Source organism: Euprymna scolopes, chromosome 41 (genome assembly GCF_053919585.1).
Source record: "Euprymna scolopes isolate OS-2025 chromosome 41, ASM5391958v1, whole genome shotgun sequence".
Classification (NCBI taxonomy): domain Eukaryota; kingdom Metazoa; phylum Mollusca; class Cephalopoda; order Sepiida; family Sepiolidae; genus Euprymna; species Euprymna scolopes.
Window position 1 is genome coordinate 55,100,234 of NC_136522.1, and position 17,471 is coordinate 55,117,704.

General features: G+C 34.7%; 1 protein-coding gene across 1 annotated transcript in view; it reads right to left on the reverse strand.

Moving 5' to 3' along the window:
* Window positions 1-17,471, reverse strand: part of LOC145266525 (carbonic anhydrase-related protein 10-like) — an 892,910-nt gene that overhangs the window by 485,451 nt on the left and 389,988 nt on the right. The window contains exon 4 of the mRNA XM_080122280.1: window positions 3,862-4,053. Coding sequence (XP_079978406.1) covers window positions 3,862-4,053 — 192 coding nt within the window. The remainder of the gene's footprint in view (window positions 1-3,861; window positions 4,054-17,471) is intronic.

A 17,471-nucleotide genomic window follows, 5' to 3' on the forward strand; every position in this document is an offset into this window, starting at 1 on the left:
TTTGCCAAGATCAATGTATAGTATCTGTTCCGGCAGATACTGCAAGCAAAGACCATATGTGTGGGCAGCCCCAGATATTAAACCTTGGTCAATGTAGGGGCAACCCTTCTTACCAATTGTCACTATCCAGCTCCCCTACTCCCCGGGGATTTGGTCCCCATTTCCCCTTCACTCCTCACATTAAAAATAGGCCTTGTGCCTAATTTGCTCGGTGGGGGAGAAAATAAATACCATTTTCTTGGCCTTTTGGCCAAGATCAAAGTGTATGATATGTTCTTACTTATTTATGTTTGTAACTTTTTGATATAAAGTGGGGGATCACTTTTCTGTATTAATTTAATGGAAAATGATCATCCACTTTACAACCAGTCAGTCTCAAAGCCATTCAAGTCATTCTCCAGATCATTCAAGTTGTTTTTGAAAGATTCGAATTATTTTTTAAGCGTTCAAGTCATTCTTTAGGTCAATAAATTCGTCCTTAAGTTTATTTAATTCATTCTAAGTCATTTATTTTTTTATTTATTTAAGTCATTTCAGCCAATTTTTCGGTCATTTTCGTTTATCTTTAAGAATTTAATGTCAATCCTATATTTACGCATTCATTCATTACACAAGAGCACCCGACTAATGGCTATCGGTCTTGTTTTTTTTTTTTTTTTTTAGTCATAAGATATTTTAGGAAGACAGGATGTCTGTGAAGAACGATGAAAGGCGCGGATGTGTAAGGAAATAAAGATATCAGAGTTGATTGGCTAAATAAGAATTTCATAGAAAAGACTTCTGTGTTTATAGCCAATGAGCGCACGTTGGCAGTGTGGGAATTTTCAGCACAATTATTCGCGAGGAGCTAAAGGTGCGGAAGATGTACGTGAATGCATCGCACATAATTTCATTCGTACCATAGACTATTTCACCAGGATGGGCGTCGAAAGAGATTCTCACCTTCGCCTTTTACTCTAGATATTTCTCCCGGTGAGTTTTTATTATTTCCCAATCTCAATCAAAACCTTAAAGGCTGCCATTATGGGGAGATTTAAGGAGATGAAAGAGGTTGTGACAAGAGTCATTAACATGCTTACACGAGAAGATTTCCATGGGTGGTTCAGAAGTTTTGGCAATAGTAGAACAAGTGCATTGTGGCCGGAGGAGATTACTTCGAAGATTTTTATGTGTGAGCTTTTTTTTTTTACACAGTGATCACCACTTATCAAGGCCCGGAAGCCACTCAGGGATAAGGGTTATTGCAAGTACATTACGTGAGTGTGGAGATTTGATGAAGTGTTTACTTAAAGGGGCGGTTCATTAGGAATTTGTTAACGCTGGACTTGAAGACATCATAGTTGTAGTCCAGTGGGAAGCAGGCAGACGGAACAGAGTTCCACAGGCGTGCAGTTCTAAGAAAGAAGCTTTGTTCATGGAATCCGCGTTTTGATTTAAGCACGCATATAGAGTGGGGGAAATTTTTCACAGTGGATTCGGCTAGACGGGTGTTTTTCGTGAAAGACTGGCGAGGGAGGGACCAGAGATTGGAGTTCAGACGAGCACCTGCCATGGAAATAACGATAAAAGAAGGATAAGCTCGCAACATCTCTTCTGTGGGAGAGAGGTTGCAGGGTATAGAAAAGGGCATCCCCAACTAAGCCACGAAGTCTATTTTGTACTCTGTCAAGGCAGGATAGGCTGTTTTTAGCAGCTCCTGCCCAGATATGGCAACAGTATTCCATCCTTGCACGAGCTGTCAGTAAGTTTCCATAGGAAAAAGTATAGAAAATTAATGAAGGTTCCTAGTATATGTGTTTGTTTGTTTTAACCTTTCTGTGTGTGTATGTGTGTGTGTGTATGTGTGTGTGTGTTTGGCTTTTCTGGTAAATAACCTCAAAATTAATTAAGCAAAATTTGCAGAATTTATCGTTGACAATCGCCTGCTTGTTCTCGCGCCTGCCCCCCCTCCCTGGTCGGCTCGTTGACTCTGATCGTCGAGCGCATAGGAGGAACAAACAGAATATTAAAAAGATGAGATGAAGTATATAAAAAAAGACAGATGAAAAAAAGCTTAGGAAGAAGAAGGAGTAAATGTAGTAAAGTGTTAAGTTAAAAAAAAAAGAAGAACAAGAACATAAAGAATGATGACCATAAGTAAAAGACGTAAAAAATGAATTAGGACTGGAAATTAAAAGAAGCAGTATTCATAAATCTTTCACGAAAAACACCCGTCTAGCTGAATCCACTGTGAAAAATTTCCCCCACTCTATATCTGTGCCTAAATCAAAACGCGGATTCCATGAACAAAGCTTCTTTCTTAGAACTGAACGCCTGGGGAACTCTGTTCCGTCTGCCTGCTTCCCACCGGACTACAACTGTGATGTGTTCAAGTGCAACGTAAACAAATTTCTAATGAACCGCCCCCTTAAGTAAACACTTCATCAAATCTCCACACTCACGTAATGTACTTGCAATAACCCTTATCCCTGAGTGGCTTCCGGACCTTGATACGTGGTGATCACTGTGTAAAAAAAAATAATAATAATCCATCACCCTAAAGCAAGATGTGGCCCACAGCTGTACAATATGGAAATCAGTGCGTTCGTCATCACTTATCAGTATACTCAAAACGTTTAAATTATTCCACCATCATCAATTTTAGAAGCCATAGAAAAGGAAACAGCCAAATATTGGCATATTAAACAATGTCCCAAAAACTAGAGAAAAAACGATTGGATTATAGAATTAAATTAATTATAATAATAATGCAAGCGCTAATAGAACTGGGACCTTAGCAAGGCTTATTGTTTTAACCCGGTGTATAAGCCTAATCTCCAAAGCCAATGGAGCATAATTGCTCCATTTCTCATTTTCTTTCTTTCTCACATTCCTGTCCCATGGCACTGAAAAGTCTACAACCTGCCAGTTTTTTGAGACCTTGTAAAGGACGACCAAATCCGGACGATTATGTTCCAATTGTTTGGTCGTTATGACACTTTTGCCCCACAATACCTACCTGGCCATCCTCACTTCAAGCATCTCCTCAAACTATTTTCTACCAATAATAATAATAATAATAATAATAATAATAATAATAATAATAATAATAATAATCATTGATAATTACAAGGCTTCCACTAGATTAATGGGAGGGGAGTGGGACGTTAGGGAGGCTTATTGCCACCTAAATTCCAGTGAAGAGGATTGGTCATCGCAATCGAGAAATCAACGGCACCCGACTGTTGCGATGCTGTAATTTGATTTGCACAGGTTGCCGAAAGAAGTGAGAATAACTTAAAATCTCTAGAGAGTTGTCATCTAGACTCCAAGGAACACAACCGGTCTTTGCCAGTGGTTACCTGTGTGAGAACTCCTAGTTAATAAAATAATAAGAAGAAGAAGAAGAAGAAAAAGAACATAAGAAGAAGAGCAAGAGGGAAAAGAAGAACACAACAACGTGTATGGACAGAAATGAAAGATGGAAGAAAAAAAGGAAAAGAAGAAGAAGAAGAACAACAACAACGTGTAGGGACAGAAATGGAAGATGGAAGAAACAAGGAGAAGAAGAAGAGAAACAAGAGCAACAACAATAACACCAACGTGTATGGTGTATGGACAGAAATGAAAGATGGAAGAAAAAAGGAAAAGAAGACAAACAACAACAATAACAACAACGTGTAGGGACAGAAATGGAAGATAAAATAAAAAGGAGGAGGAGAACGAAAAGAGAAAAAGAAGATAAAAGCGAAGACAGTTGTAAAAACAACAGCAAATAAAGCAAAAAAAAAACAACAACAACAACAAAACAGTAAATAACGAAAGCAGACGAAAATACCTTCGCTGGTTACTGGAGGCATTACCAAAACGAGTCTTACTTACCTCTCCCACAAAATGGTTGCCGTTTATTGTGTGTTCAGAGCCTTTGCTATCGTTATTGGCGTAGTGAAATTTGATTTCGTAAGCCCTGTAGAGATAGGATAATGGACCGGAGCTGATGTTGACGACTTCAGCGTTCGTTGTGTTTAGATCCATACGGATTCCATGTCCAACATTTCGTAACACACCAATCACCTAAAACAAAACAAAACCACAACGGTAAATCAATTTGGCACGTCGTCGTCGTCGGCGTCATCATCATCATCATCATCATCCTCAACATCATCCTCACTATCATCGTCATCATCACAATCAACGTCATCATACTATAATAATGATGATGATTTTCTCCACTTCAATATTCAATTACGACGGCTAATATCAATATATAATGGTACTTACAATTATATCTATCACATTTGTTTAACACTAGCAGTTACGCCCAGCTTTGCTCGGGCATTATTTACTGTTCATAACTTTATGTGCATGTATATATATTAAAATGTTTGACTCATGTCCAGGTAACCTACATCTAAAATTTCAAGTGTCTAGACCCAAAATTGGCGGAGGAGTTTGGTAAAGTCTTCAAATGTAAACTCTTCCAACATTGACCTCATGGCAGCAAAATTTTCGCCCCAAAACCGATTGGTAGCCACATTTTTGTCCAAACACCGAAAAAGCTTGCCCTATGTCTGAATACACTGTATGTAAAATGTCCAATGTTTACACAGAAAATTAGCTTAGAAGTCATATTTTTTTAAATTTGACCCAAATTTTGACACATTAATATATATTGTTTTGGGCTCAAATCAAGTTTAAATGGTTGATCTACGCCCAAGGAACATACATCTAAAATTTCAAGTGTTTAGACCCAACATTGGCGGAGGAGTTTGGTAGAGTTTTCAAAGGTCAACTCGTTAAAATTTGTCCTCTTTACATTGACAGCCAAATTTCTGACCGGAAACCGATTAAAAAGATTTTTCCAAGTCTCAAAACCCCGTACGTCAAATCTCGAATCTGTAGACTGAAAACTGAGAGTATTTTGTAGGGAAATGTACACACACAGAAAGGCAGAAATAACATTTCACTTTTATAGATATATACATTTTAAAATCTATTATTTGGTTCGAAGAGAAACGTTTATGAAATGGGGGTCTTAAGAAAAAAAAAAAAGAAAACAACATTCAAGGAAATTCTGTTAATTTTGTGTTTAGTTGCTACGCAATTATTTAATGTTAAAGAAATATATTTGAATATTTAAACAAGATGCTGTCGTCATATTCTTCCTCTAAGGAAGGAATTTGCTTGTTCAAAAGAAACCAAAAAAATGCATTTGCCAGCATCAAGATTCATTCCAACTCCAAAACATTCCTTTACAATGACAACATTCATAGGTTTCCGAGGGTGCTGAAAATTTATATAGCATTTAAAAGTGGCAACTTTGTTTTCATGATAGAAAGAAATTACTTGAATAGTGGGGATGATATTTCTTTATGAACTTAACGTTAAATGAGACCCCATTTTATGGCCACATAGTGATGATTTGTTGGCTTATTTTTTTATGCTGCCTTAAAGTTTTTTTCTAACATTTTTACTTATTTACCACCTTGCAAGTCACCTTTAAAATGGCGTGAAAATATGTACACGTGCATAAATGCTAATTACTGATAGCAGAAACTATTGCATTGCTGAATATCCAGAAAAAAAGCACTAGCTCATAGCAAATAAAAATGAAGTATTCTCAATCAGCAGATCCAAAAACTGTCGTCAGTTAAACAAAAACCCTCAATATGTTATCCCTCGCAGCACAATTATTTCACTTCTAATGAAACTATCGCTAGGCGTCGCATCCCTATAATGTTACTTAGCATTTTGGATCCTTTTCTGAGGAGAAGCATTAGACTTCGAAATGCCATGGTATAAAGAGTTCCCAATGACCTCACAACCCTTAGCTGATGTATTATCCTTATTGAACAAAGTAATAAATCGATACATATCAGTAAATATTTTTATATCGTCGTATTCTTTATTATTGATAGTAACTGTAAATCAATTTGTGAAGCTATGCGTTATCCCGAGAAGTCTCCTCTTAACGAATTGATCTCATTCAATTTCCTTGAACTGCCCCATATTTCATGATTTTCTTGGGGGTATGAAACTTTATTAAGGCAATCATGAAGGGAAGACGTATTTCCTCGGAAATCATTTTATATTAAAAAAACAAAAAAAAAAGACCGAGGAGAAAATGAAAATGGATAGCGACTACAAAATAAAAGTAGGGAAATAGAAAAAAAAAAATCAAAACGAGTCAATTGACATGTTTCGCCCTCGCTCATCAAAATTTGAATCGAGGGATTTATTTTATTTTTAATTTGTTTTCCTTAATGATAAAACCTACAAAAAAGAGACAGGAGAAAGAACAATCGTATGGGGATGAATTTTAGAGGCTGATCACGTTCAAACCCAACAAGCAGTCCTTTTGCTTACAAAGGGAAGGCTTCATAAGGCTAGCATGAACAGTATCCAAGACTTTTAGATGATATACGGAGTGGGCTCGACTTGATACTGAGAAAGAGTCGATGCTGAAGTTCGTTGCACAAACCCGCTATTTAATAAAATGTTCCGTTATAGCAAATCCATATGTGTTGTTTACAGCGTCGGTAGGTAGGAATGTTTCATTCTTGATTTTGCTCGGTACATGTTGTTCTATGCGACTTTCCAATTTTAAAGACGTTCGACCTACAGAGTCGGCACCGCAACCAGATTTAAATGAATAAATGGCATTACTAATATGATGAGGGGGGGTAGAACATCTTTTTTTATTGGAAGCCATTAACAGGTTTGAATTATATACAACACGAACATTTGAAGCAAAATAACATCCTTCAACAGTTGAACTAATTTGTTTGGTGAATTTTTCACTTACTTTCCCCAACCACGACAATCGATTATATATGGGACATTTATTTATTTTTTTTCTGTTTCCCTACTTTTATTTTTTTAGTCGCTATTCATTTTCCTTCGGTCTTTTTTTTAAATATAAAATGAATTCCGAAGGAATACGTCTTCCCTTCATGATTGCCTTAATATATATATATATATATATATATATATATACATACATACATACATAGATTCCGTGTGAACCTGCACTGATGATCCCTGAGACGATGAAACAAGTGTCTGTATGTATTTAAAAATTATTATAGAAATAAAAACGTTAGCCCCTTTAAGAAGTCGATTCTTATTGTTAATCACTTTTAAGTTGACGTGAAAGTCGGTCACTGTAGCTCGCATGACCAGATCATGATGTTCTAAACATTAGACCACTCTTGACGGATGATCCCCGAAAGAATGAATCACTAGTGTCTGCAGGCATTTAAAAATTATTATAATGAGTCTCGAAATAAAGACGAAACGTTAATGAACACATGACACGGTTTGTTTCTTTTTATTTCGCTAGTTTCGTGGAATACTATTTTCATTATTCTCATCATATATATATATATATATATATATATATATATATACACACACACATATATATATATATATATCTGTGTGTGTATGTTTACTGTTTTTTATGGATAGAATTCCAACAAAGTGCTCGATTACAAAGAACAACTTCTTTCGATATAAGAGCTTAATATTTATTTATCTAATTGTACAGAAGTTCAGAAAAAAAAAAACATTGGTTCCGTCAGTTTCAAAGCCAACATAAAGCTACATGGCTGAGGAGAGGCTAACATCATTTACGATTTACTATTAATTGGTCCCCTTTATGTTGGGCTTGAAATCGATGGTGTCAATGTTTTTCTGAACTTCTGTACAATTAAATATATATATATATATCCAGAGAGAGAAGGAGAGAGAAGGAGAAATAGATAAAGGTCTGCGTGTTTCGCTTGTTTCTATCTGTGTGTACTTGTGTGTGCATAGGTTGAAATCCCTGCTTTTTATTTCGTTACGTTCAACGTGCCCGACATCTTACATCGAAATTCTGCACGGACAGCCGCCATTTTTCTATTGTTACGTCACGCTTCCCAAATTTTTGGCGCCGGCTTCACTAGCGCTGATCATGACCTATGATGCTCTCACCATTGGCGGAACCATTTAGTATGAATGCTCGCTAACGAAGCGATGGCTATCTTCTGGTTACCGTATTCTTTCTTCGTTTGAAATATAATTTTCTTTTTTTTTTTTTCCTTTTACGTTTTATTCCTATAACATCTTCCAAGAATATCTTTATCCCGTGGTCCGTGTCGTGAAAAAAAAAGGACTAAACTTTTAGTATATGTAGATTGATGATGATTGCAAGACCTACGGAACTTGGTATAATTAACCAAAATACCTGACTGTGCTCCTAGCGAAAAGGACATAGTGATCAAGAAATGCTTCGTAGACATTCAAACGTTGAATACGATAAGGGAACATTATTACTTTCACTTCTTACCCTGCTCGCGGTCAGAGTTTAGTAGAACTCCATATATCGAAATAATGTATCCGTCAGGTCGACAAGAAAGTTATTGCAGTTTTTGACTTTTTAATTCAGATGGAAAAATCTCGGCTCAAACAAATAGTTTATTAATCGATATAAGCACTAGTAGAATCAACACATTTGCCAACGCATAATAAGTGGGGTTATGCTAGTAACGTAAAAAGCTTGTGTTCAGGTGGCGATAAAATTGTTGAATACGTTTATGCGTTTTTTTTTTAATTTTTTTTTTTTTGCTGATATCGCTTAGGTGTTTGAAGCATTTCTCGCGCAGAAAGTTGTCAAGATGCTTTAAAAGGTTGTAGTCGTATGGTGAAAGGTCTGGAAAGTATGGCGGATGAGGCAAAGGTACGTAATCCAAATTGTTAAACTTCTGCAGTGTCGATTTAGCAACGTGCGGTCGGGCATTATCGTGGAGGAGAATTGAGCCTTTTCGGTTGACTAAGGCTGGGTATTGTTGTCGAAGTTTCTGATGAATTTCATTAATTTATTTACAACACTTCCACCCCGTAATGGATTTGCCTACATTGTAAAAACTGTAATGCACAAGACCGAACGGTTCCCACCAAACGGGCAACACTTTGGTGTAACTCTGGCTCGAGTTGTTTCGTGAGAATTCGTCGGCGTCCAACAACTGAGTTTAGCGTCATCGGTTGTCGTAAAGAACCCTTTTTTCCTCAAGTCACAACCCGTTTCAGAAACGTGTTGTTCTAATTGCGTAAAAGACGAGAAGAATTCACTACGTAACGGCGTTTCTTTTAGTTGTCGTTCAATCCATGAGTTAACCATTTATAAAGTTGTTTTTTTTTAATATTCCAATCTCTCTCAAATCGTTAGAAGCCAGTGTATGCGTTATGTCTAATTCAGAACTAAGTTCTTGAACAGTTGTGTGTATGCATTGGCGTCCACTAAGACTAATCACCTTCAAGACTCACGTCGTCGCGATGAAATTTCTTAAACCAACAATAGTTCTGCGGATTTACGAGTAGATTATTGGCCAAATACTTCCTTGATATCGCGAGCTGTTTCATCAGCTTTCCGGATTAGCTTGAATTCAAATAAGAAAATCGTGTGAATTTGTTTTTTTGCCATCAGATATTCAATGTTCTGAAAAGAAGATATAGCTATTTTTATACGATTGTAATTTAAACGATCAGATGAAGTCAAAAACGCTCTTTCAATGATATATAACGTAAAGGTGTTCTAACGAAAGACATCATTTGAAATCCAAACAAAAAAATTCCCGAAGAACATTCTCTTCAACCTAATATTTAGTTCGTTTGTGTTCCAATAACGCTTACATGTTAAAGTAGACCTTAAAACCGGTAAAAGTTACAACCTGTTTACTTATATGAGTGCTTCATATTAAAATAGTGGTTGAATAATTGAAATGCCGTGCTCCTTATTGCATTAAATATTAATTTCTATGAATCCCTATTAATTTTTAACCATTCGTCGACATTCAACTAGTCATAACAAAAGTTCGACAAAATTTCACCAGTAATATACTCAATCAGACTGTTTCGCTGTATCACAATTCTTCGGTATGGCTAATAGTTCTAGAGTACGTGTTGATAAATCAATATTATCCCTTACTGACGATCGAACAATTATCATAATAGCGGGACCTGTGGAAATTCCGCAGGGGACTCCTTCATATGCAATATATTGATGTTGGCATTCTGTATATGTTCAGTGTAAATGGAAACGCTCTGATATTATTGTAGCTTTTTTATTGAAAATGCAAAAGTATTTATTTAAGCTAGCAGTGACGTACTGCGTAGCCTAAGCATAAAGTACGCTTAAATATGATATTTTAATTCTTGAAGATTTCGTATATATTATTATATAGTTAATATTCTATAGATTTATATAATAAAGTTGCGATTTCCAAATCAAAACCTATCAATATATAACTTCAATATATATATATATATATATATATATATATATATATATATATATCCTATTATAAATTTTCCTAATTTCTATCTGTCTGTGGATGTGTGTGTTACGCGGTTTATCTCAGCCTACACGCAATCGACCCAGGCAAGTAAGATAACGAAATGAGGCTTATGACCCAGAGCATGATTTAAAGATATTTATATCCATATAAAATGCAAAAAATGTAAACAAATAACGATTTACTAAACAACGTTTTATTTACTGGATATTTTTCCGGTATTCACCGGAAGTTATTATCTCGCTTTGTAAGTTCGATTTACTGTATGTGTGTGTGTGATGCGGTTTATCTCAGCCTACCGGCAACCCACCTAGGCAAGTAAGGTACCGCAATGAAGCTTATGACCCAGCGGATTTTGTAGTGATATTTATATCCATGTTTGGTGTATGAATATGGAAATCCAAAAACAATAACGATTTACTAAACACCGTTTTATTTACTGGATATTTTTCTGGTAAAAGGACTCAAGTTTGCCCAGATGGGCAAACTGGGGTTCTTGTATATATGAAACTTCAATATATATATATATATATATATATATATATATATATATATATATATATATATATATATATATATATTCCTTCTAAAATAAGGAAAGCTGAAACCAAAACTGTTGAAGAATTATTGATAAAATTATTTATAAAATGATAGCTTAGTGGAGTGCCATCAGCTATAATCAAAATCGAAACTAATGAAGAATTTTTGGTAATTTTTGTTCTAAAAATATAAATGACTCGAGTGTCATCAGCTATACTCGAAACGGAAATAAAAAGTTAGCAAGTTGTCTTAGTAAAATTAATTATTACAAGTAATGGAAGTCCATAAGTAAGTTAACGACTCTGATGCAAGCGTGACACAAAAGATAAATAAATAACACACACGCTATATAGACATTTAACAAAATCCATACAATATTTCACAAAAAGTGGCCCAAGACTTTCTAAGAAAACTTCTCGAGTAAATGTAATTTTTCGTTTATTAATTACGTACATATATAAGAGCCAAGTCCATCCAAGGATGAAGTATTGCTGCCACATCTGAGCAGGAGCTGCTGGAAATACTGATCCTGCTTTGTTCAAAATAGATTTCGTAGCAACCTCATTCTCGCAGAAGAGACGTTATTAGCCTGTCTCAACTGTATCGTTATTTTCATGGCAAGTTATCGTTTGAGCTAAAATATATGATCCTCCTCTCATCAAACTTTCACAAGAAACAGTTGTCTAGCTGAAAACACTATCGATGATTTTCCCCACAGTTTATCTACGTCTAAACCAAAACGTAGATTTCATGATCAAGGCTAATTTCTTAGAACTGCTCACACGTTTGCTTGTGTCCAGCTTACTGCAATACGGCCGTCTACAAGTCCAACTTAAACAAGTCGCATTGACTACTGTACACGCTTTTACCCCTATCCCCGAGTTGCCTTTGCGCCTTGATAAGTGGTGACTCCTATCAAAAAAAGCATATCAATGTTTATTACTCCATAGTAGCGTATCATAATATCGATTTTGTTGAACCGTATCACAACTAACGCCCATAGATAGTTTGAGTAAGATAGGCCCAGTCGATTTCGAGAAGGTGAACGGGCAGACACTCAAATAGATTATAGGGAAGCATACTATAGATGTCTTCAAAATACAGATGCAATTTGTATGAGGCCATTACGGATAAAAAGAGGATGAGAAATGCTACTTAAGAATAAGGATACTATGGAGTAAATCTAAAGATAACTAAATTTTCTATTTTGTTGGGTATTTTTTATTTGTTGATCTGTAGGAATACAAAAACGTCCATTTTTTTTCTGCTAAAATAAAATACATTCGGCCGGTCGTTCGGACTTCCTCAGTGCATTAAAGTGTATATGCATATTGTTTTGCTTAGTTTAAGCGTTTATAAAAGGAACGATTGTTAAGTGGTCCCAAATTTCTAAAGTGTAGGTGTTGACTCCCAGAATTAGTTTTGTTTCCTATTTTTGTCTCTTGTCTCTATGTGTAAATTGGAAGTTATAGGTTTGCGCGTGATGCTTGCAATTGGATGGTTATGGAAATTATATGTATCGGTGTTTCTATTATAATGTACGTGATTATAAGGATGTATTCGGGACAATATATAATTATTTATTATAATGATTATTAAGTACCTATGCATAGATTGTATATATATATATATATATATATATATATATATATATATGATGATGATTGCAACGTCTTGTCAGACGAGTGCCACCCCCTCAGACATTTCAAATCCATGAGCCGAAATGCCTGAGGGAGTATCTATACAAATATGATGTTACAGAGTCTCAGCTTTGTACGACAGCTAAGTCTCTCTCTCTCGGTTCAAAATGTTCAGATCCAGCAACAAGCAAGAGCAAGATAGCCAGCAACAAATTAAACTGCAGACCAGCTTAATGCGGATAATGGTCTTCCGCTTTATGGTTTTTTAAATCAGAGATTTGCTTCTCCTAGAAAGGTTGCCTTCATTATATACATACATACATACATACATACATACATACACACGCACACACGTACATATATATATATACTAGTAAGTCGCACGACATTGCTTGGTCGTTAAATACGATTAAATATGATATTTTGATTAATGCAGATTTCGTATTTATTATTATGTTGTACCCAGTATATAGTAGAACTCTGGAATACAGTGCACCTTGGGTACGAATTTTTCAGGTTACAATATGGAATACGATGTCTGGTGAGGGTATTTGCCCTGACTTACGGTGTTATTTATAATATTATTCGATTATATACATGTGTATTAAATACCGCATAGTCTTTTGTTACTAATTTTCAATGTCGTATTCCGGGGGTCTATTGTAGTTAAAAAGTTAAATAAATAACTCGTAAGATGCGATCGAGAATAGAAACTTAAACGTTCAGCTTGCGATCTATTTTTTCTTTTGACGTTAATGCCTAGGCTATGAAAATAGGTTTGCTTCAGTCTAAACATTCAAACATGCAACAATAGCTATTACGTTAGCATGCATATTCGTAATTCCGTTGTTCGATCTTCACCTAGCAAAATCTACTTTTTCAAAATTTTGTTACACTTGTTCCGATTTTTCCTGGCTTAAACTCAAACAAAGTTTCGCATAGGTTCGAATACCATATATATGAGGTTTCCCGTATGTAGACTAAAAACTGACAGAGGAGTTTGGTGGGCTAAACTTTTAGAGAAATATATCTCTCTTACTCTCTCTCTGCATATATATATATATATATATATATATATATATATATATATATATGCACATATATAATTAAAAAGAATTGCGTTTACTGTAATCTTTTTACCTAAATGTAACAAGTATAAATCATAAATTATCTGCATGAATATTCATGCAGATATTCTACATAATTAATAATTACACGTAATCTATATAAATATAAACCTCAAATGACCTTGTAACTGGCGTTGTAACCATACATCCGGTTTACGACTTCCGGTTAAGCATGCGCACATAAACAACATGACAACCATAAGTGTATTTTACAACGGCGATTTACCTACTGCGTTCCCCCTTTTTTATTCTCCATTAAAAAAAGCACTCATACATTTTCTTCTACACTACCAACATAAATAAATAACCCCGAAAATATTTGTTTATTGGCCGTATAAATAAATAATAAACGCGACAATAAAACGTATTGTTTTACCGTGTACGTTTTCAATGTCCCGACTGTTTTTTTGCGTTTAAATTATCAAAATAAATAATTTCTGCTTTTTTTTTTACATCGTTTATTTCCGCACTGTTTTAATTAGTTTTATTGACCTTGTTATAAACATATAAATTAAATATTTGGGCCAATGCGTTATGAATGTTTTTTTTTTAAATAAATGAAAAAAGTTACATTTTATTTTCATTTTTTATTGAAAAAACAAAAAACATCTTACCATGAAGAGAGTGTTTTTACTATTCTGTACTTTCATCTAACACTTTCATTTAAAAAGATATATCAAAATTTTAATTTAACTTTTAGTATTATAGAATCTGTTCAGTGCACATTAACCTGTAAGTATAGCAAACGACTTATAATTCACTGGTTATACGTTTTTTTTTCAAAAATAATCAATTATGATAAACAGAACGACTAATCGAAATCTATCTATTCTTTTTTTTAATATACTTGCATAGACATGTTTCACAAAAACTATTTTCTTTACGTCACAAGTGTTACACTCATACATTAATTCCATAGCTAATATAACATACTGACCCAACGGTTCACGGTTAGTCTAGTAGTTTACTAAAGATGGGCATGTCATAAGGAAACCGAAATAACTAATAGAAAATCAATTAAAGTTAATGTTTAAAAGAATATGCAAATTGCTAGATCTGTTGCTAGCGAATACTATTTGACGACCCATATATAACAAAATTGTATTTTTAAGTTAAATCAATAGGAAAAAGGATTCTTAATATGATACCAATACACAAAAGACAAATTCATTGAGGTATAGGAGATAGAATTGATAATATTAGATATCTTTAGACAGATATAGAGATATTGCGTTAGAGCGAACAAAGAATAAAAAAAATACCTCTAAGAATGGAGCACCTGACGTTAGGTTATGATGAAATAGATTGAAACGTGTAAGACATGCGGAGTGTAAGAAACGAATAAGCTGAGAGAATCTTTATGCGAAATGAAAATGACATAGAGAATTAAAAAAAAAAACCTCTCCCGATTTTGCCCGCCATCATAATTTTTTTTTTATTTCTGCGTTTATTAAACTCGTCTCTCCTTTTTTTTCTCCATATATTTTCACTATACTGTTCATCTTAATCTCTATCTCTTTTTAGCACACACACACACTCTTCTCTTATCTTTCTCGCACCTCTACCTCTCTAAATCTCTCTCTATTTTTTCTGTGATGTTCTTCTCTTTTTTTCCCCGAGCTTACATTTTGATAAAAATGTAAGCTGATACCAATAGATTTTGATATTCTAGATGTTCAGCATAATAGAAGGTGCTGGTATGAGTATCTACAATAAGTCTACGCTTTAAGCATTTATTAGTGAAAATAAACAAACAAAAAATACACCATAAACAATGTGACTTTCTTTTTAATAAGACAGGATCGAAGGGATTTCTTCATCTGTTAACCTTATATCAATCTGTTTTTCTTTACTCGCTTGCCTCCGCCTTTCCCTCCCTCTCTCGTTCTGTCTGTTTGTCTTTTTCTCTCTTTCTGATTTACCTTTTCCTTCACTATTGCTATCTTGATCAAACTCTACAGCGATGCTGATATGTGGTCTTGATAAATGTATACGACCGTATCATCTGCATAGAAATAAATCCACGATATTTAAGGCTTCAAACCATGTATGTGTTTTCATTGAAATCGTAAAACGTGAAGGAATTTCTTAAATACTAGCAGTCATCCCGTCGTTGCCCGGTTTTAAGGTACGATTTAATATATTTTAATTCATGCAGATTACGGATATATTATTATAGATACAATTCTCTTTTGATTATTATATTTAACCTAAACTATAGTAATGAGATCAAAACTAAAATACACACATATACACACACACACACACACACACACACATATATATAACTACTTCATTTACTCACATAAATTTAATATACGAAAGTATAGATTTATGCGTAAACTTTAAGTATTTACTTTAAAAGTGCTCAATACGTAGGTAGAGCTAGTTAGTAATTTATAAAATATATATGGCGACTAAGCTACACTGAATATTCTGCGTTTCATCCACTGTAGGATTCGTCAGGCTTACGTAAGCCTGACGAATCCTACAGTGGATGAAACGCAGAATATTCAGTGTAGCTTAGTCGCCATATATATTTTATAAATTACTACTATATATATATGGTGACTGCCACTTCTTTACAGAAGACGGCCAACCCTTACGATACGATGGCCTGTGAGAGAGTCCGCATATGATTCCACATAGCCCCACGCGGCCTGCACAGTTTGCCGCATATTCTGCAGGATAAGCTTGTTGGTGACCGCCCCCTCCCTCCCGTGCTCCCAATTCATGTCCCGCGTGCGTATTTCCATGACTCTTGAGGCCTGCCTTTGACAGGCACACCCTGCCGCATATCCCGCACGAGTACGCGGGGTCGAGATCAAAGTCCTCTGTATCCTCTCGCTTTCGTAAGGCTCGCTTTATAGTGGCGTGCTCAACTGTCATATATATATATATATATATATATATATAGATATATATACACACACACACATACACCCACTTTAATCCATATAGAGACAGACTCCAAAATCTGGAAGTCTCCCTCCTTCTGTAACTTTGGACTCTGCTATTGGCCAGCATTTGGTTGGCAATCCATACTGTGCCGACAAATATACAATAGAGTGGTTCGAGGTGTTACACAGAGCAGACTCCAAAAACCATTTAAAGATTTTGGAGTCTGTCTCTATGGCAGTTAGATACCCTTCTTTATGCAGGCAAAAATAGATAAGGAAAGCATTATTTCTATTTGGGAAACTTTGGCCTCTTTTCTCCCTACTTTTTCCCTCCCTTCTTTAGTTGCTTTTAATCGCCGTATTTACAGATTAAATTTTTCTTTAAATCGTTTTGGTTGTAATTTTGGCACATCCAAATTCCCCTGTAGTGCTCTTTAATTTCGCCAATAATATCGTTTTGTATGCTATCGATTTTTTCCTAAAGATATGATAACCGGAAGAGCTCTCGAGAAATGTCCGCACATTTTATTTAAATCTATTTATAAATTTTCTACCTCTAAACATATATATATATATATATATATATATATATATATATATATATATATATATATATATATATCATACATAACTTATACTAATTTATTGTGTTTTGTGGTTCCTGATTCAACCCGGACAGCTGAAAATATTTCACGATAAACATATGGCATCGTCGAACATAACCGTTTTAAAAAAAAAAAAAAAAAATGTTTCCGACATTGTTTTTTATTTTTCTCCGCTAACTCGTTGCATTCTCATTTATTCTAGACACTGTTATCATTTTTAGATCCGGAACTTTTTTCTCCAATGTAAAAATAATGACAGAAGCTACAATGAAAGTTGCCCAGAACTGAGCAAAATAAAATAAAGCAAACAAAATCGTAATAAAAAAGAACAAAATGGTCAACA